Genomic DNA, 21,599 nt, shown 5'->3' on the forward strand with positions numbered 1-21,599 from the left:
GGGGTCCTAATATGAGGTGACAGGGGAAGATTTGACTTTGGGTTGTGGGCACATGGTCCTACATACAGATTTTGTAAAATAGTAATCCACACATGAAACCTATATGTTCATGATGACTAATGTCACCGCAATAAAATTTAATTAAAAAAAAAAAGAAATCTACACTAATAAAAGAGAAATATGCAAATTGACCATACCTCTGCAACACCCACCAGCCAATCAGGAGTGAGTATGCAAATTAACCCAACAGAGATGGCAGGCTAATTTGCATACATAGGCAAATTTTTTTATTGCATACATAGGCGCCCAGCAGCCTGGGTCCCAGGAACATACTTGGGACTCAGGCCGCTCAGAGCCTGTAGGCCTGCACATAGGCCCTGAGCAGCTGGGGTCCCAGAATGCCCCTGGCCACTCCTGGCCAACAGGCCTTAGCACCAAGTGGCCTGGGGCGGGGTGGCAGAGGCTTGAGCAGGGCTGGAGAGGAGCTGGTCGGCCCTGCCCAAGCAGAGGGTTGAGCAGATCTGGGGGGCCCTGCCTAAGCCACAGCGGAGGCTTAGGAAGAGCTGAGGTGGGGGGGGGGGGCTGCCCAAGCCGCAGCAGAGGTTTGAGTAGGCCCGGAGACGGGGGGCGGGGGAAGGGGGGCGCGTGCTAGCCTCGGCTTGCCAGCAGTCCTGCCTCTGCACATGAGCTGCACAGGAAACACCTTTTCTGACTGCTCATTGGCTAAGCTCCCTGTACACCACTGGTAATGTTCTTGGTAACTTAGGTAATAAGAATCCAAAAAGGTGATTTAGGGTTTTTCCACCACACTTATGGAGGAAAAAAATGAAGGTCTGCTGCTGGAGGGCTAAGAAATGTCATATCCTGCCCTAACGGGTTTGGCTCAGTGGATAATGCCTCAGCCTGCCGACCACAGGGTCCAGGTTTGATTCTGATCAAGGGCATGTACCTAGGTTGCAGGCTCCTCCCTAGTCAGTGCCCAGGTCAGGGCTCATGCAGGAGGCAATGAATCAAAGTGTCCCTCTCACATTGATGTTTCTCTCTGTCTTTCCCTCTCTCTTCCACACTCTCTAAAAATCAATGGAAACATATCCTCAGGTGAGGATTATAAAAAGAAAAAAAGAAATGTCATATCCTATGAAAGACACATCTTGAAAATGCCTAAAGAAAGTTGTAATTTTTTTGTGGTGAAGGGACTGGAGTCCGTGTTGATGAAAACATCTTGGCAGTTGCAGTGGCTGGCAGTGGCTGCAGGAGCGGGGTGATGGGGCTGGTGCCTTCCCCCCCCCCCCCTCACATTAGTTGTATCTCATTCCAATTTCCATTTTAACCTGTGGCTTAGGCCCGCTCCCCATGGAAGGCTCCCAGTCTATGAGAGGGGGCAGGCTGAGCTGAGGCCCCCCCCTCCCACCCCAGTGCACAAGTTTCGTTCACCGGGCCCTTAGTAATAAAATAAAAAATAAAATAAAATTTCTGACTCCTTGTCCCTGGCTGCTGGTGCTATTTGGGGGCTCAGCCCATCTGGTTACCAGATGACCTAATAAATGTATAACTCTTTACCACTTTTGGCCTTTGTGCGTTACTCCTTCAGCGACCCTAACAAGTCCAAAGTTTTTTTTTTTTTGTTTTTTTTTAAGAGTTATTTAATTCTTCAGGGTTAGTTGTTACCCAGTAGTCATAAATAGCAAGATAAAATCACCAGTAATGGAATCTAGAGAGGACCAATGGTGGTAACCCTGAAGGGCAGGGAAGAGAATGAACATCTTCTAGGTGACAAGAGTCAATAAGTGAATCACAAATAGGAAGGGTAGAGAAAATTGATTCAAAAAATGCATAAACTCTACTTAGAGTTTAGTTTCAATTTTCTGTTTCAAAAATGTGGCTTAAATAATTAGCAAGTTAGGATGAGAGCAGAAGGCATGCCATCTTGTTAAATGAGAACTTTGAGATACAGGAATCTAAGAGGAAACTGAAAACAGTGATAGGATCTGTAAGACCTGTTGATAAAACTTAAAAGGTAAATACACAATATGGAGGGTATTGTTGCATGCTGATCAGAATTTTCAGGGAAACAAGGAAAGGCAGTGAAAGGCACATTAGACGGAAACAATCACCCAGTTTTTTCCCCAGCTCTGTCACCAAGGGATCATGAAATGCTGAGCAAGGTAAATAAGTTCTCTTTTAAAGGAAATAGTTGAGTTAAATGATTTCTAAAGTCCCTTTCAAGTATGATTTGATATTCTAATCCATATCTTGGTTATACAAAGTGACTTCCACCTTCTTATTAATGAATATGTGTATATCCCCTTGTCTTCATGTTTATACAAATAACTATCAGAAAGATTATCCAAACTAAAAGGAATTCAGAGCAAAAGAAATTACTTTTTGATTCTCATTTAACTCCTGTTATTATTAGAATCTTCTTAATTTGGCTTTCATTTATCTTATATTTTTCTTACAAATAATATGTACTATTTATTTTCATCTAAAATGTAAATATATAAAACTCAACTATGAGTATGCAAACCAAAATAATATAACCTCATTCTGGAAATAGAGTCTAGATAAAGAGTAAACATATAACATTCATTGAGTTTGGTTAGGCTGGTGCTTGCCCAAAACCATAGCTTGGTAGAGAAGAGGCAGGATTGAGAGTGGGATGAGGCTGAAGAAGAGAGACATGACTCACAATATTTATTTAGTTTGTCATAAATTCCCGAAGCATAAAGATATCCAAAGGTTAGTAAAATTAACATGGATAAGGTAAAGAAATGGTTTGACATCACAGTTAATCTTTAATTATCTTCCTGTGTGTTCAGGGCAGAAATAGAATATTGGGGACCAACTGTAATTATGAGTGATATTAATCATGTTCTGTTAACCATGATGTTTTGTTCTGATTAAAGAAAGCACATTCTGCTTCCCAGTAACATTTTTCAAAGGAAGTACAATTTTCCAGTATAAGAGAAACATGGTTCTGAGCCGTCCTAATGTTTTTTTACAAACACAACTTCTCGACATTTAATATGATTGAGAGTAGAAGCAAAATGTTGGACAATTAAACACATTCTGAAATTGTTAGAGGAAGAAACATAATATTCTCCTAGCTATTAGTTATAAGAAATAAAATAATAAACATTAATCATGCTCTGTTAACCATGAATGTTTTGTTCTAATTAGAAAAAGCACATTTTAACCTGGCTGGGAGTTGTACTCCCTGGGACATGGGAGCTAACATCGGAATGCAGTCCATCCTCCTTCCCAAGAACTGCCTATTATTATGGAAAGATTCACAACTTCATGGCTGAAACAATCTAGTCTGGTAGGTACCTGCTCTTTACAACCTCCAACCCCTATTACCTATAATCTGGTCCCAGAGTGCTCAGAGGCGCCCGCCTTCTTGTGACCCTTGCCCACCCTGAGCTCACATGACTTGTAACCTGTAATGATTATCCCATGTCTACTTTCCCATGCCTGTAATTCCTACTTCCCCATGTAATCTTTGTCCTTTTACCCAATATAAAGCAGCTGGCTTATGGTGGGGTGCAGAGCAGATTTTTGTGGATGACCTGCTGCTCTCCCATACTGCCGGCAGTATTGGAATAAACACTCATATATGATACAACCCTGTCTCTGCTTAATTGGCTCAAGTGGTGACAAGCAGCCCAGACCCCTTGGTTGTGAGGTTATATAATCTGGCGACTCTGGTGGGATGTAAGCGAGCGACTCCTCTGGGGTGAACACTGGTGATCCCGCTTGCTGCCTGGACTGGGGGTTCCTGGGGCTGAGGTCCGGACTCTTATTTGCAGCACTGACAGGTATTTTCCTGTTTTGAGTCCTAGCCCCAGCCTCAGCAATCCTCATCATCTCACATAATATGTAAGTTGAATCAAGCATTTCTGTATGACAGAAGAATCAATCATGTTTGTATGGCACGAGAAGCATTTGCTGCCTCTCATCTGGTTTTAAGGCATGCATTTACTGGGTGAGCCTGACCAGATCCTGGTAGCAAGAGACCTCTAGTGGTCCTTGCCTGGTATTCGAGCCCTTAGTCTGATCCATTCTGGGACTAGAGACATTGCTCTGCTTCAGTGTTTTGTTTTGTTTTGTTGTTGTTGTTGTTGTTTAATGCAGGGCATTCTGAAGTTTTTGTGGTTGGACAGACAAGAAGCATGGTGTGAAGCTGTGGGGCTTGTGTGTGCCTGTAAATATGGTGCATAGAGTGTCTCTGTTGATTGTTATTTTGTGACTCTTTGTTGTTTGGTTTATTTGTTTAAAGATGGGGCACATCCCACTTTTCTGGGGGCCCCAGCTGCTTGTGGCAGGCTGAACCCGTGTCATGGATTACAGGAACTTCCCAGCAGCTGCTGAGAATTCTTAATATTGGGGACCCTCCCTGCTCTCCTTCTCAAGACATCAGCCAATCCAAATGCTTTGCTAGTGAGAGTTTTGTCTGTCTGTAATGTAACTTTGGTTAAGGATGTTCTTTGTTTGCTTTCTTATCTTTTGGGGTTGTTTTATGAACACTGGGAATCATCTGCATCTGCTGTTCAGGCTTGTACCACTCAGAACGAAAGGTCATTTGCTGTGCTGGACTAGTGTGAGATAATATTCTAAAGCTAATGTCCCAGTCTCTCCTATTGGGCATACTCATCTATTTACTTTAGGGGTTGTTTTATTTTGAAATAGGATAAGATCTCTTCTTATATGCAAGATTCCATGTTGTTACATCTACTCCGAAAAAAGTTATGGGAAATAAACCTTCTAAATTCCCCCAGTTTTCTCCTAGAAGGGCCTGACCTGCAGAAGTGCTCTCAAGGAAGGGGGCCACTCCCACTTTGTAAAGAAAAAACATAGTCAAGTCCTTGGTAACTTAAAACTTTGGTTTAATAAGTAGAAATTATTAAATATCTGGGTATTTTGAAATAACAGGATACTGAAATATTAATTAATCTGAGTTTGCCTACTTTTGACCTCTTATTACAGAAAAGCTAGAAAATACACTTTAAATTGTTAGTGAATGTTTTATAATAGAAATATGTCTCTCAAAAGTGTAAATATATTTGCCAATCTAAAGAATGCTGTTTACTTTTTAGTGGTCACCTAAAAATTAAGGTTTCTGAGAATTAAGAATTCTAACCAATTGGAAAGAAATTATATGGTTTTGGTAATAGAAGGAATGAGGCATGGAGATACATTTTGAAGAAAAAAAGAAAGTGAGTTCTAAAGCTGGTTATTTAGGAATGCATAAGAAGGTTTGTGAAAGTTGTAGAAAGGTTTGTGAAAGTTATGGAAGTGTTGTGAAGAAAAATATTAAAAGGAAATTATAGATAATCTGAATAATAAATTTAATGTCATAAATGAGTCTAAAGTAAGCTAATACAGAATTTGTTTACTCTTTTCTAGTATGCTAAAAGGTAAAAAAGAAAAAGCCTTTTCTGTTTTTGCCCAAAAAGCAAAATCCTATAAATTATGTAAATGGTTATATATTATGTTATACTAGAGGCCAGGTGCATGAAATTCATACATGGAGGGGGGGTCCCCTCAGCCCAACCTGCACCCTCTCCAATCCGGGACCCCTCAGGGGATGTCCGACTGCCGGTTTATCAGGCCTAAGCTGGCAGTCGCACATCCCTCTCACAATCCTGAACCACTGGCTCCTAATTGCTCACCTGCCAGCCAGGTCACCCCCAACTGCCGCCCCCCCTGCTGGCCTAGTCACCCCTCACTGCCCTCCCCCGCCAGCCTGGTCACCTCTTACTGCCCCCCCTGCTGGCCAGGTCACTTCCAACTGCCCCCCTGCTGGCCTAGTCACCCTCACTGCCCTCCCCCACCAGCCTGGTAGCCTCTTCTGCCCCCCCTGCCATCCTGGTCGCCCCCAACTGCCCCCCCCCTCTGCTGGCCTGGTCGCCCCACGCATTCTGCTTGTTCAGTCATTTGGTCGTTCCTCACTAACACCCCTGCTGGCCTGGTCATAGGCAGCCATCTTGTGAGGGTGTGGTGGTCAATTTGCATATTACCTCTTTATTATTTAGGATTAATCAGGTTCATGATTGCTTAAAAAGTCCACCTTCTTAATTGTGGGAACTTAAGTTTTGCTAGGCCTATGGTTGTGTTTAATACTTTTTTTCACTTTGATTGAATAATCTAATACTGTTTCATAATAATAATAAGGATGATATATAACCTTTTGGTAAAATAAGTTTGACAACCTTCCCAGGGTTTGAATTTTAAGAAACTTTTCTTAACCTAGAATTGGCTTTAGGTCATTCCAATTGGCCTTGGAAATTCAACCTTCCCAGGGTTTGAATTTTAAGAAACTTTTCTTAACCTAGAATTGGATTTAGGTCATTCCAATTGGCCTTAAGAATTTGTTTTCTCATCTTATGCAGGAATATTTTCTGCTTAAGGTACATGGGAAACTTTGTCAAATAAAGAAATAATAACTCTGGTATAATTTCATTTATAACTTAATTGTTATTCTGGAATATTGTGTCATTTTATTTATTTATTTATTCTTTTTAAAGATATATATTTTTATTGATTTCAGAGAGGAAAAGAGAGAGAGAGAGAGAGGAGAGAGAGAGAGAGAGAGAGAGACATCAATGATGAGAGAGAATCATTGATTGGCTTCCTCTTGCATTCTCTCACACTGGGGATCAAGCCCACAACCTGGGCATGTGCCCTGACTGGGAATTGAACCACAACCTCCTGGTTCATAGGTCGACACTCAACCACTGAGCCACGCCAGCCAGGCTGGAATATTGTGTCATTTTAAATTTCTTCTTGAAATTTACAGATAGTCACCGTTTTGTTATAATGCATTTGGAAAAATGTTTCATCTTCTGAGGGATTCATGGAAAGGACTCTGACATTTTCAGATCATCCCCTTTGAACTGGATGAAAATTATTGTAGCTCTTATAGAGTATATAGATTTATAAAAGTATTGGCAGAAAAAAATCAGGAGAAACGAAAAAATGATTGTGGACTGAATGAACTGAAAAGAATTATATAGTTTTTGTAACTTTTGTGGAAAATATTGCTGATTTTTTATCTTTTTTGTTTTTCAGACATAAGGAAACTTTCTTCTTTTCTTAAAGCAATTTGGTAAATTATGTATTTTTCTCCCTACCTTATCCTTCCAGAATTTGGCAATTCTTACTAAGTGAGTCATGGCAAAATGCTTCATTGCATGAATTCTATAAGACCTGTTTCCAATTGTCGTTTTATGAACCAAGACTTTGAATGGGATGTCATGTCTGAAAGAGAAATGCCTGGACTCTGGATGTCACCAGAAAGCTTTAAGGAATAAAGACTGACTTAGAAGCCAATAAGTGAGCCTTGGAGAAATAGCCTGGTACCTTGTTTGGTCAGTGGTTCATGGCAGTCTTTCCAGGTAAGAAACAAAGTTTGCTTTCCTGAGAGATGGCAAGGAAGGAACCTCAAGGCACATTGGGAACCTCAAGAATATGAGGAAATTCACCCAAGTCTGCAGGTACTGCAGGAAAACCTGATGACACCTAAGTGGCTCACCTTCTTTGTCCTGAGGGGCTAATTAAAGCTCAATCATGAAACTCCAGCAAAGAAAAAAATTTAAAGGCCTATATGATCAATTGCTATTCTTATTGTGTTCATGTAAGTGATCAGGCCAAATTAAAATTAGATTTAATACAATAAGTCAATTGGTCTTAATTTGGCTCCTTAATAAAAATGGGGGTGATTTTAGATTTTAGGGGGAGTAATTGTGTTTCAGTAGATTCTATAAGACACAATTGTGAATATTAGACTCAAAGCTTTACTTTTTACCTATGAATTGAACTGGATCCTGAATTTATCTCTAGCTTTTACCCCAATAATACAAAAATTTATAACACACTTTGTCCCCACAAGGTTACAAGCCCTACTGGTACCCTGGGAATACCATGTATAGACACCATTGCCATCTCTTTCCATGCCCAGATTTCATTGCTCCTCTGAGAGAGAGAGCAAGGATGTCTTGGCTCTGAAAGAAAACTTCATCCCTCTTCAGCTTGAAGCAGCTACAGAAGAAACCCTGTACCACTTTTCTCTGAAAGAATTCAGAGCAGGATCCCTGAAGGGGGATGTGGTAGTCAAACAGACATGAGAAGAGTAAAGATGATAGGCCAACTGGGGCAGAAATGGATGGGACCCTGAGACATGTGTCTCACCACTCCAACTGCTCTGAAGCTGGCAATTGAGGAACCTATGTAGAATGGAACTTGACATCTTGCCTAGTAGGAGTTGGGATACCTATTGCTAATATATTGAATTACACTCATTCTATTCATTTTGGGAGGAAAGTAATATACTGGGACCTTTATTTGTTGGGACCCACTGTTGGGAAAAAGATACAGGGATGTTTTCTCTAAAGGTCACTGCAGTAGTTACCTGAGGTGAATGTCAGACATTTTACTGGGAGTGCTTATTGTCTTTTAGTATCTAATAACTATAATATGAATTGTTCTGATAATTATACCATCCCTTATAATAATGGACAGACTAAGCTACCAGCTGGTTGGTTTCTGATATGTGGGGTAACTGTCTATTCATATATCCTTGCTAATAACACCTGTTCCTTAGGACGACTGACTGTCCTCATGTCTCAGAAACATCCCAGGGTCCCAACCAAAAAGACTTTCTCACGGCCATAGCACCAGACTGCAACAATGATCTCTATCTGTGGAGCCCTGCTGAATATATTGCTTTAAACATTTTTGTTACGCTGGTAATGGTAGGCTTCCTTAATGTAAAAGTGAACTGGCTGGCTTGTAGCATGGTAAAAGCCCCAAATGCCACTTCCAGGGCTATTCAAGGGATACATTAAGAGTTGAGAAATGTCAGGGAGCAGTTCTAGAGAATTGGGCAGCAATAGATTATTTGTTGTTGCTGCATAAACGCAGTTGTGAGGAATTAAAAGAAATGTTCTGTTTTAATCTTTCTGACAATTCTCAGTTGATAGAAAACAACATTCATCAAATTAGGGAAACCATCTTCAAGATTGTACATTCGCTGTATTCTATCCCTGGGAACTGCTTTCAAGGCAAAAGCAAATATAGTCCAGCAGGATGAGATTTTTCATCTAAACCTAATCTCATATATATGAGACTAGTGGCCCGATGCATGAATGAATATTTGTGCAAGAATGGGCCTTCATTCTCCTGGCTGCCAGCACCACCTTCGCTCTGGCCAGAGCAGCCTTTCTGCTTTGGCCCTGAGCTGCCTTTCTGCCTTCCCACGCTGCCCAGAGGCCCGGAGTGGCTGGGGTGGTGTGAAATGCCTGTGTCCTGCCCAGTGCTCGGTGCCTGTGTTTTGTTGGGTTAATTTGCATACTCACTCCTGATTGGCTGGTGGGTGTCGCAAAGGTATGGTCAATTAGCATGTTACTCTTTTATTAGGTAGATGATAAAAAAAAGCAGTGGGGAATGTTAGGGGTGGAAACATAATATTGGGGACTAGCTATTAGTTACAAGAAATAAAATAAGAAATGTTAATCATGCTCTGTAAACCGTGATTGTTTTGTTCTGATTAAAGAAAGCACATTCTAACCTGGCTGGGAATTGTACACCCTGGGAGATGGGAGCTAACTTTGGAATTCAGTTCATCCTCCTTCCCAAGAACTGCCTGTCATTATGGAAATATTTACAACCTCGTGGCTGAAACAATCTAGTCTGGGAGGCACCTGCTCTTTCTAACCCCCAGTCCCTATTACCTATACTGTGGTCCCGGAGTGCCCAGAGGTGCCTGCCTTCTTGTGACTCCCCTCGCCCTGCTCCATGCCTGCATGACTTGTAACCTGTAATGATTATCCTGTGCCTACTTTTCCATGCCTGTAATTCCTACTTCCCCACATAATCTTTGTCCTTCTACCCAATAGAAGCAGCTTGCTTATGGTGGGTTGAAGAGTAGATTTTTATGGATGACCTGCTGCTCTCCCATACGGTGAGCATTATTGGAATAATTGCTCATATATGATTCAACCCTGTCTCTGCTAAATTGGCTGAAGTAGTGACAGGCAGCCTGGACTCTTTAGTTGTCCAGTTACAAAATCACTGTGTTTGAATATGACACAGTATTTTCTAGTTATAATATTTATCTAATCATTTAATTGAGAACATTTTATCAAGCATAATATGCTCTTAAAGGAGCCCATGTTACACACTAAGAATAATGGAAAATATTCAATATGAAATACAAATATATTTAAATATACAATTTTTAAAAAATTATTATTTGATGATGCTTTTGAATTATTGTCATGTAGGTTTATGTTGCTGTTTTATCTTTATTGTTGAAGGTATTACAGATGTCCTCTTTTTGTCCTCATTGTCCCCTTCTAGCTCACACCTGCCCCTGACCCCAGGCCTTCAACACACTATTGTCTGTGTCTGTGAGTTATGTATATATGCCTACAAGTTCTTTGGTTAAAAAACAATTAAAATAAAGAGTAATACTAACGTGTTATGCTCTTACCCCTATTGTTCCAAAGCTTTCTGGCTTTCTTCTTATCTTTTTCTTGCACAGGTGTGTCCATATCCATTTGATCAGGTACCAAAGAGATTTAGGGCTCGGAATAACATTGAAGGGAGTAGGTAGGGTACCTCCTTCTTCAAAATAACTCATCCAAAGCTTTGTTCGAGCAAATTTCCATTCTATATCAGCATGGTCCTGAAGAGAAGAACATGATAACTGCTGACAGGTTTCTTAATTATTAATGTCAGATAAACATCACAGAGAGCTTGTAACCTGACTTGTGTAGCTCTTGGAACATTAATCATTCATGAAAACACTGCTGACTCTTGGATATAGTCATCTAAACATTTCAGATGATGGCTTATCCTAGTAAGAGTCACAGCTTTCTTGTAACTTTTCATCTTTCCCTCTTCCATGAAACAGACATCTAAATTAATTCCATGTTAAAGAGACTCGCAGTGATTACTTATGCCTCAAGGATGAATTAGCAAGGCTGCAATTAGCACAGTTTCATTAGATTCTGGCCACAAACAGGGCTTTATATATTATCCAAGACTTTGAACCCCTACTTATCTGAATGTCACCCTCATGGCTGCTCATGGCTTAGCCTCCTGGTATTTCCAGGAAAAGTATTACTTGATACATTTCCATGTGAATAATTAGTGACCACATTTAGGGAATAGACATAAACTCAGAGAGAATTCTTCTATCAAATGTAGAGTTGGGAATATGACACAACATTGAACATTGACATAATCCTGGACAAATGGCACCAGATAGGAGTATGACTGGTGGTTACCCACAAGCCTAAGGTTATCCTTCATTGTCATTTATTTATCATTATACTAAAGGCCTGGTGCATGAAATTTGTGCATGCGTAGGGTTGCTCGGCCTAGCCAGCAATCAGGGCCAAGCTGTGGGGCAACTAGCGGGGTGATCAGGAGGGACCCACTGGCACCCACCTTGGCTGGCCTGGGGCCTGCAGGCTGGAGGAAGCTCCTGCATTGAGAGTCTGCCTCCTGGTGGTCAGTGTACATCATAGCAACCGGTCATTCCACCAGTCATTCTGCCATTCAGTCAATTTGCATATTAGCTTTTATTATATAGGATCTTATTTATCTCCTGGGAAAACTTAGGAACATTTATGGCATTTAGTTAGAGAGCAGCCATTCTCCTCTTGAACTAGCCAATAAATTGAATTAAGTAGACAATCTGGGAAGTAGGAAGTGCTAGAAACTAGGCACACATACAGTTAAACAATTCAAAATAATTCATTTTAACCCATTACTATTATAAAAGGGAACTCAGATTGTAGAGTAGGATAATATTAGACTATACATCATTATAATATTACTAAATTTCTGTGTGCCAATGAATGCATAGGTTGTATATATCTTTCTACTATGAACAATATATATTTTAGTCTAGGCACTGTACTTTCAATAGGAATCACTATATTTAGAAAATCCATGGCCTCCATTGTTGCTTATCAAATGTCTGATTGGAGGCTTCAATCATTAGATGGAAGCACAGAAGCTACAGTTTCCCACCCATTTTCCCTCCTGTTCCTCTCCTCTAGTTCCTCTTGTTTACTTTCTTTCTAAACAAGCTTACAGATTCTAAATTAATGAAGAAAAGTATATTTGTTTGCTGGAGAATGGGATTCAGTAGAATCAGCTTAAGATAATAAAAAGGTAGTCACCTAAAGTATTGGTTTAGCCTGGCCAGTGTGGCTCAGTGATGAGCATTGACACATGGACCAAGAGGTCACCAGTTCAATTCCCGGCCAGGGCACATGCCCCAGTTCTGGGCTCAATTCCCAGTAGGGATCATGCAAGAGGCAGATGATTAATCATTCTCTTTCATCATTGATATTTCTATTCCTCTCCCTTTCTCCCTTCAATAAAACATGTTTTAAAAATAAATAAATAAATAAATAAATAAATAAATAAATAAATAAGTATTGGCCTATGTGTAGCTTCTTATCCTCCTGATTCTCAAGGAGTCATATATTAAGTATGATCTTGATTTCATTATTATATTTTACTACTAAACAAAGCCTGTGATTCTGAAAGAGTCTAAACAAAGTCTCCAGTGGTTAGAAAAACTTGAACAGTTGATAGATATGTACTTATTGCCATTTTATTGTTCATATTATTGACCATCTTCTTCTTCAAGAAGACCCTTCAACCTTTCATACAATACTGGTTTGGTGGTGATGAACTTCTTTAGTTTTTTCTTGTCTGGGAAACTATTTATATGTCCATCAATTTTAATGATAGATTTGCAGGATAGAGTAATCTTGGTTGTAGGCCCTTGCTTTCATCATTTGAATATTACATACCACTCCCTTCTGGCCTGAAAAGTTTCTTTTGAGAAATCAGCTGAAAGTCTTATGGGGCTTACTTATAGGTAACTGTTTTCTCTTGCTGCTTTAGGATTCTATCTTTGTCTTTAACTTTTTGCATTTTAATTACAGTGTGTCTTGGTGAGGGCTTCTTTAGGTTCATCTTATTTGGGACTCTCTGCACTTCCTGGATTTATATGTATGTTTTCTTCTCCAAGTTAGGGAAGTTTTCTGTCATTCAAATAGGTATTCAATTTCTTGCTCTCATTCTTCTCCTTCCACTCCCCCATGATGTGAATGTCAGTACACTTAAAGTTGTCCCAATGGCAATAAATGCATATCTATCAACGATTTAATCTACAAACAAAATGAATAAGCAGAAGAGAAACAGACTCATAGATACAGAGAAATTTTTGTTGGTTGCTAGATGGGAGGGTGTGGGGGACTGGGCAAAAAAGGTTAAGGGATTAAGATGTACAAATTAGTTGTTACAGAGTAGCCATGGGGATGCAAAGTACAGCATAGGGAATATAGTCAATAATATTTTAATAACTAGGTGTGGTGCTAAATGAGTATGGGATTTATTAGGGTGATCACTTATTAAATTATGTAATGCCTGGTCACTGGGGTGTATACCTGAAACTAATTTAATGATACATGTAAACTGTAAATGAAAAAAAAAAACTGGAACTGAACTATCATGATGACTAAAAATCACCTTCTGCTACCCATCTTCTAACTTAGTCAATATTTAAAGCTTCACTTAGCTATTTGCTCTCATAGGAAGCCTGCCCCGACCACCATCAATCTCAGCTACCTCCCACCCCAGCATGTATGGTCCTTCTCTTCTGTACTTTCATCATATTAGCAAATCCCTTTTCTCAATATTGAAATCATTTACTTATTTTATCCCTACTACATCACATTTTTCTTGAGAGCAGAGACTTCCTTATTCTCTGTATCCCTAAAAGCAAGCATATACTTGGCATATATTAGATGCACAATAAATATTTGCTTAAAGGATAGATGAGTGAATGATTAATAGGCTTTAGATATGGCCTGCATGATTGCTTTTGCCTTTTAACCATTAAACTTTATTTTATTTTTAAATACTTTATCCTAAAGCTCTGAGTTAGGGCTAGCAGGACAAAAGAAAAAACCCTCAGGGTAAATTCTGGTATTTTAGGACAGGAGGAAATAAAATACTTGGCATGTTCATGCTCCAAGGAGGCATCATATGCAGGAACTTATAAAGGACACATGGTTCAGCTTCTGAGGGGCAGGTCTCCTCTCAAGTAGTTTTAGTATTTGGGTTAAACAAAAATAGAGATTTGAAGCTTATTCTCATCTCTGTAAGAATTAATACTCCACAAAGCAGCAAAAAGAAAACGTCATACTATTCTTGAATAGTGTTCTCTTCATAAACTTCATACACAATACATGTTTTATAGAATCAAAATTTTATATGCAACTTTATATACAATTTGTCTATGGATTTATATTTAGAGGCTTCCTAATGTTTTTGAAGGGGTAGTTTGGAAAATTGAATTCACATTAGGGAAATGTGTTGACTAGAAGAATACAGAAGTTCTGATACAAATATATAGGGAGTATCTAAAAATTTTCAGATTTGTAAGATGCTTAAATGAAGCTCCACAAATTTAGCTATTAACATGTAAATTCCAGGACCTAGGTATATCCAGATGGGAATATGTTAGACTGTGAATCAGTAAATGAAAGTATTTTTTCTTATATTTATGCAGTTTTTCATCTGTGACAGGTTTAAGTAAAATTCAGAATGTTGCCTCTCAAAAAATAATAACATTTCAGAATTTTAACAATAGATTCCAAAATGCAATATAATTGTAGTTATTTATGGAGAAACTGAGAAGCCTATAATTATCCTTATAAAATGATACTTGTCTAAAGTCTAAATATTAAAGACTTAAGACATATTTCATTCCAGCATTATTTACTTTATTACGACTGTGATTGGCTATAGATAAACATCACTAACATGTAAGCTCTAAGGGATAAAAGGCTTAATCTTCTTTGTTGCTGTATTTCTAGTTCCTAGAAAAGTACTTGGCAGCAGAGTAAGTATTCAATAAGAATTTGTAGAATGAATGAATAAATAAGTTAAACTAAGTGTTTGAGTTCCAGATTCGATATACAATAAATATTTGTTTAAAGGATACATGAGTGAATGAGAAACAGGCTTTAGATATGGTCTGCATGATTGCTTTTGCCTTTTAACCATTAAACTTTACTCTTTTTTTAATACTTTATCCTAAAGCTCTGATATACAATACTGATTATACAATGTATATAGAATATACAATATTCTGTTACAGAATTCAGGCTTACACTTATATTGCTTTTACTAGGCTTTAAGAAACTAAAAATCCTGTGACTTTTCCCCCTCAGATTCTCCTGTGGACTATTTTTTGTATCTTGCAAAGCTGGCTTGAGTTTTTCTTATATCAAGATTGTAGGTTAAATGAAGAGACACAATGCAAAGTCCAAAGGCACTTACCTGTTTCTTGCCATAGCTAATGACTATCTGAAAGGATAAATCTAGTTTATTTTATAATCATGTGTAAAACACTAAATTAGTATCTAGTTAAGTATGGTGAATACTGCTTAGAAACTTCAAATTAACCATTTATATTATACTTTTGTCTTATCAATAGCCAATTCTAGACCTTATTTACAATGATGATAGAAGGGAGTATACCTAGGAACAATGCATTCTAGGGTAAAATATTGTATTAAAATAAAATTATTCAACTTACAGCAATAAGTTGGTAAGAATTATTCATCATAGCTATTAACATGTTGAGTAGGACAACCAGAGAGATGACATTGTATGTCCCAAACATGGTGGCACCAACAAACTCAGTGAATTCATGCTGTGCTTTAACATTGGTCACATATAAATTGATGAGCCCAAATATTGACCAAAACAGGGACTGGAGTGTCTCAAATAACCTGGAATAAAGATAAAATGAACTAATAACTATATTAATAGAACCAGTATACAAAGACATAACAGTAAAACTGGAATACTATTATGTATATAAAATTAATTTAAAAATACATGTCCTCCACTGGGTATCTATACAAAAAATTTGAAAACATTTAATCACAAAATATATGTATCCCTATGTTCATTGTAGCATTATTTACGGTGGCCAAGATATGGAAACACAGAAGGGTCATTTGGTAGATGATTGGATAAAAAACATATATATATATATATATATATATATATATATATATATATATATATACTAGAGGCTCAGCCCAACCTGTGCCCTCTCACAGTCCAGGAGCCCCAGGATCAATCACCCCAAAGAGGTAGGCCCCGCCTATCTGGCCAAGGCTCCGCAATGGATCACCCCTGCAGAGGGGGCCCAGGCTACCTGCCTCAGTGCAGCCAGCTGGGTAGTCTGGGCCTCCCTCTGCAGGGGTGATCGATTGTGCCCTGCAGCAGGAGGCCCCTCCCACCCACCACAGCCCACTGGCCAGTGGCCTAGGCCTCTCTCTGCAGGGCGATCAGGGGTGTTGGCCAGGCCCAATCAATCGCATTGCACCCACCTTGGCTGGCCTGGTGCCAATGCATGTCATAATGTGGTTGTCTGGAAGGTTGTCAGGATGGTCCTTCTGCTATTTGGTCGTTTGGTCAATTTGCATATTGCTTTTATTATTATAGATATTATGAAATACTACTCAGTCATAAGAAAAGATGAAATACTGCTATTTGCAACAACATAGATGGATCTTCAGAATATCATACTAAGCAAAATAAGTCAGTCAGAAAAAATCAAGAACCATCTTACCTAATAATAGACAAACATGCTAATTGACCGGACCTTCACAACACCCACCAGCCAATCAGGAGTGAGTATGCAAATTAACCCAACAAATATGGAGGATTAATTTGTATACATGGCCACCAAGCAGTTGGGGGCCTCTGAGCAGCTTAGGAAGGCAGAAAGGCGGCTCCGGGTGGGAGCGGAAAGGTGGCTCCAGCCAGAGCGAAAGTGGTGCTGGCAGCCAGGGAAAGGAAGGCCCATTCTGGCACGAATCTTCGTGCAATCAGGCTTCTAGTATGATATAAAACTAAAAGCAACAAATGAACAAACAAGAAAAACAAACAAAAAGTCATAAACACAGATAACAGTATGGTGGTCACCAGAACAATAAGGGGGTAGTAAAGGCTAAAGGGGGTCAAATATGTGGTGGTGGAAGATTTGACTTTGGGTGGAGGGCACACAATGCAATATACAGATAATGTATCATAGAAATGTACATTTGAAATTCTATATAATTTTATTAACAAATATAACCCCAATAAATTTAATTAAAAAGAAAAATAAATAAATGAGTGAATGACAAAAGAAAAAGTACAGGTAATTTAGGGTAATTATAAAATTAAACTTAATAAAAAGAATTTAAAAATTGTTTTAATCATACTAGTATAAATGGTGTACTTGATTTTCCTAAGAGCTTTGAAAGCTGTATTTAGTTTTCTAGGTCAAAGATGAAAAATCTGACCCACAATCTATTTTTGTATGACTGCTGAGTTAAAAATGTGTTTTGCTTTTGCAAATAGTTGGAAAAAACATAGAAAGAAGAGTGATATTTTATGACATATGAAATTGAATGAATTCACATTTAATGTCCATAAAAAAAGTTTTTTTTAGAGTTTATTTTTATTTTTTAAAATCTTTATTGTTGAAAGTTTATATATATATATATATATATATATATATATATATATATATATATATATATTCTCCCCTTTTTTTCTCCCATTGAACCCTTATTGCTCTAACCCCTGACCCAGGCCATCCTATTGTCTGTGTCCATGAGTTTGGTTGATCTCATCCCTTCCCCCTCTTCCCTCCCACCCCCACCCTTGACCCACACCAGCCTTCCTTCTGGGATTCCACAGTCTGTTCCATGCTTCTATGTTTCTGGATCTATTTTGTTTAACAGTTTATTTTGTTCATTAGATTCCACATATGAGTGCAATCATGTGATATTTGTCTTTCTCTGACTGGCTTATTTCACTTAGGATAATGCTCTCCAGGTGCCTCCATGATGTCTCAAAAGATAAGAGATTTTTCTTTCTACTGCTGCATAGTATTCCATGGTATAAATGTACCACTGGTTTTTTACCCACTCATCTACTGCTGGGCACTTGGGCTGTTTCCAGATCTTAGCTATGAACATAGGGTTATGTACATTCTTTCTGATCAGTGTTTTGGGTTTCTTGGGATATATTCTTAGAAATGGGATCACTGGATCAAATGGTAGTTCCATATTTATTTTTTTGAGGAAACTTCATACTGCATAAACAAAGTTTTATTGAAACACAACCATAGTCATTTATTTATGCATTACCTATTATTTATTTTGTATTACAATGGCAGAGGTAACTGTAACAGAAAACATATGGCCCACAAAAGCCTAAAATATTTACTATGTGTCTTTTTCATAGAAAGTTTGTCCCATCTTAGGGTAATTGGTAATAGTTAACAAATAATTGACCCTCAAGCCTAGTCTTTGAAAAATGTCATTTCACCTGATTTTGCTTTTAGTTGTAAGAGGATTAAGAATAAATTTATCAGCTGACCCACATGGCTCAGTGGTTGAGCATCGACCTATGAACCAGGAAGTCATTGTTCAATTCCCAATCAGGGCATATGCCCAGGGTGTGGCTTAGTCTCTGGTAGGGGCCATTCGGCAGGTGGCTGATCAATGATTCTCTCTCATCATTGATGTTTCTATATATCTCTCTCCCTCCCTACCTAAAATCAATAAAAATATATTTTTAAAAATAAAGTTACCAATATTGATTTCCACATTGGCTATTTAAATTGCACGTAATGAATGCTGTAAGACAGCATCGTGTCTAAGAATGCTGAGATAATAAAATTTGTTATTTTTTAAAATATTTCAGGGAACACTTACTCCTGTCAATGAATGAATTAGGTGGTTTAATTAAAAGTTAAGTTTCTTTCACTTACTGTAAGAAATGGAATAAGAGGAAGAATGTCTGAACTTAATGAAGAATTGTTTGTTTCAAGAGGACCATTTTAATACCTTAATATAATGCCGTAAAAAGACAACAAAATTCTTATACTCTTCTATAAATGGTTACAATAAGACTTTAGTTAAATTATATTGTAAAAACAAAAACAAAAATTATCTCATTCATAACAAGTAGTTAGGATTTTAATCTTTAGTGAGATTGGTATTAGTTTGGAATCATAATGTAGGACCAAGTCAATAATGTTTTCTGGCAGCTCCCAGCCCCAGTGACATTACTCCATGTGTACCCTTTCACACAAGGGTGGTCTTTATGTAGGCCTCTGACCATCCCCACCCAAAGCCACATGGATTAGATTGGTCAAGATCAAATGACCTAAGCAGGGACATGGCCTAATGTGAAGGTGAGCCTAAGCAATCAGATTTGTTCTGTAAGAGTTTATCTTAGAAATATCAAGAGAATGCGGTAGTTGTCAAAGTGACTGAAATGACAGGAGTTATGATCTAGGGTCAGGATCACTGGACTTATGAGAAGTCAAAAGTTTGAGACAGCACAAACTAAGAAGCAGAGAATTGAGGATGAAAAAGCTAGTAACATCAAAGAGAATACACATGGCCTAGCTAAATCATGTTAATGTTGGTTCTCATAGTAAAAAGTCCTGTGGTCCAGCACTATGTCAACTCCTGCTTTTCCTGAAGCCAGGTTTTGCTCTAAGTTTGCTCAGAGGATCAAAGGACTGTAATCCTATGTATCATTGTTATAACAAAACTCCTGTTACTTGAAACAATTCATGAGCTACTGGTCTGTATAACCAGGAGAATCTAACTAAGGGTGCCTTAATTAAAGTTCAGGACTTCTTTTCTCAAATTGATTGCTTTTTAAAAAAAATAAAGTATTTTATATTTTTAATTGTATAATTACATTTTAATCACGGGATGTGAAATTTAATTGTGTCTATTGGTATATTTTGCTAGAGCTGTTTAACAATAGGGAGGAGGAGGAACAACTTTTGAGGGAGAAACTCTGATGAATTTTCTTTGATTAGGTTTACCTTTTTAGGAGATATACATAGAGAGTAGCTAATAGATAGTTGGGCCTTCAAATCTTGGGGATCTGTGCTAGTGATATGAATGTAGAAGTCATCTCAAAGGCATTGGGCCAAATCCATAATCATAGCTGAGTTTTCAGAGATATTGCAATAGGGTTTGAGGATAGTTACTAAAGCAGACCACTTTTGGGGTTGGGGCAGCTGGGGAGAGGTCAATGGGGGAAAAAGGAAACTTATGTAATACTTTAAACAATAAAGAATTTAAATTAAAAATAAATAAAAGCAATAGTTGAAATATAATTATCAGAGGAAAGTGAAAAAGACTAAAGTAAGAGATGAACTATAAAAGCAGAGTAACATAATTTAAAAAGGACAAGATTTCAAAAATGAAAGTGTAACTAATAAAAAATGTTGAATATAAACTGTAATTGAAAAAATAAAATAATATTAAAACATGAAAGTGTTAAACAGGGTCAAATGATTCAGATATATTGAAGATAATATTCTATCTAATAAAGAGGGAATATGCAAATTGACTATCACACTCTCACAAAGATGGTGGTGCCCATACCCACAAGATGGTGGCGCACAGTCCCCTCAGCCCCTCTGGAGTCCCCCAGTCTGTTCAGTCCCACCAGAAGCAAGCAGGCAAGCAGGCCCCACAGAGAGCAGACAGCAGGGCCTGCTTGCCCATCACCGTGGTGTGGAGCAGGCAGGTCTGCAGAGAGCAGAGAACCATGGAGAGTGGTCCTAAGCCATCAGTAGGACATCCCATGAGGGCTCCCAGATTGGAGAGAGTACAGGTCAGGCTGAGGGAACCCCCCCCCTCATGAATTTCGTGTACCGGGCCTCTAGTAAAGAAATAAAATCCATTAATAGTGGTGATATGAAGGCTCTAGATATTTTCTAGAGTAGTTCTGATGGAGTCGTGGAAGCAACAGCCAAATTGCAATTGGGTGAAGAATGAACAAGAAGCAAGAAAACCAGATATCATGTTCAGGCTTCATTTCAAGGTTGTTTGGATGAAAGATAAAAGAGAGACAGGAGTAGTAACTAATGAGAAACACAAGGTTCTAAAGTTTCAGCATCCATATTTACCCTGAGTGAAAGGAGTAAAAGAGAGTAATCATTGGAGATATAGGTGAGAGATAACACTGTACTACTACCACTAATGATAAAAAGAAGTAGAATAGCTAATATTTTATCATATTATATGACAGCTGCTGTATTCAGGTACTTTACATGAATTATTATGTTTTTCTAAATCCTCACATGGAATAAAATCTCTGCAAGAGTGGTTAGTAAAAGAAAGTTTGAAAAAAAATTTAATAATCCTCACCCGACAATATTTTGCCATTGATTTTTAGAGAGAGTGGAAGGACGGGGAGAGACAGAACAAGAGAAACATCTATGTGAGAGAAACATATTGGTTGCCTCCACATGTGCCCTTAACCAGAATCGAACCTGGGACCCTTCAGGCCGACACTCTATTCACTGAGCCAAATTGGCTAGGGTGAAAGCTTAAAATTTATAGCAGTTATATAATTATGAAAAGAAAACTGAAGACAACAAAAGCACAGAAATAAGATGTACAACAGGAGCCCTGAGGGCATTACTAGTTATCCACTCACAGTGATTGATACCCATTTAA

At 38.3% G+C, this 21,599-nt stretch overlaps 1 protein-coding gene across 2 annotated transcripts in view; it reads right to left on the reverse strand.

The window, feature by feature from the left end:
• TRPC4 (transient receptor potential cation channel subfamily C member 4) overlaps positions 1–21,599 on the reverse strand; it is a 370,139-nt gene that overhangs the window by 10,018 nt on the left and 338,522 nt on the right. For both annotated transcript variants that reach the window (XM_054720360.1, XM_008159223.3), the window contains 2 exons: positions 15,635–15,830; positions 10,493–10,687 (listed from right to left, as the gene is read on the reverse strand). In XM_054720360.1, coding sequence (XP_054576335.1) covers positions 10,493–10,687; positions 15,635–15,830 — 391 coding nt within the window. The remainder of the gene's footprint in view (positions 1–10,492; positions 10,688–15,634; positions 15,831–21,599) is intronic.

This window comes from Eptesicus fuscus, chromosome 8 (assembly GCF_027574615.1).
Source record: "Eptesicus fuscus isolate TK198812 chromosome 8, DD_ASM_mEF_20220401, whole genome shotgun sequence".
In the NCBI taxonomy this organism is placed as follows: Eukaryota; Metazoa; Chordata; class Mammalia; order Chiroptera; family Vespertilionidae; genus Eptesicus; species Eptesicus fuscus.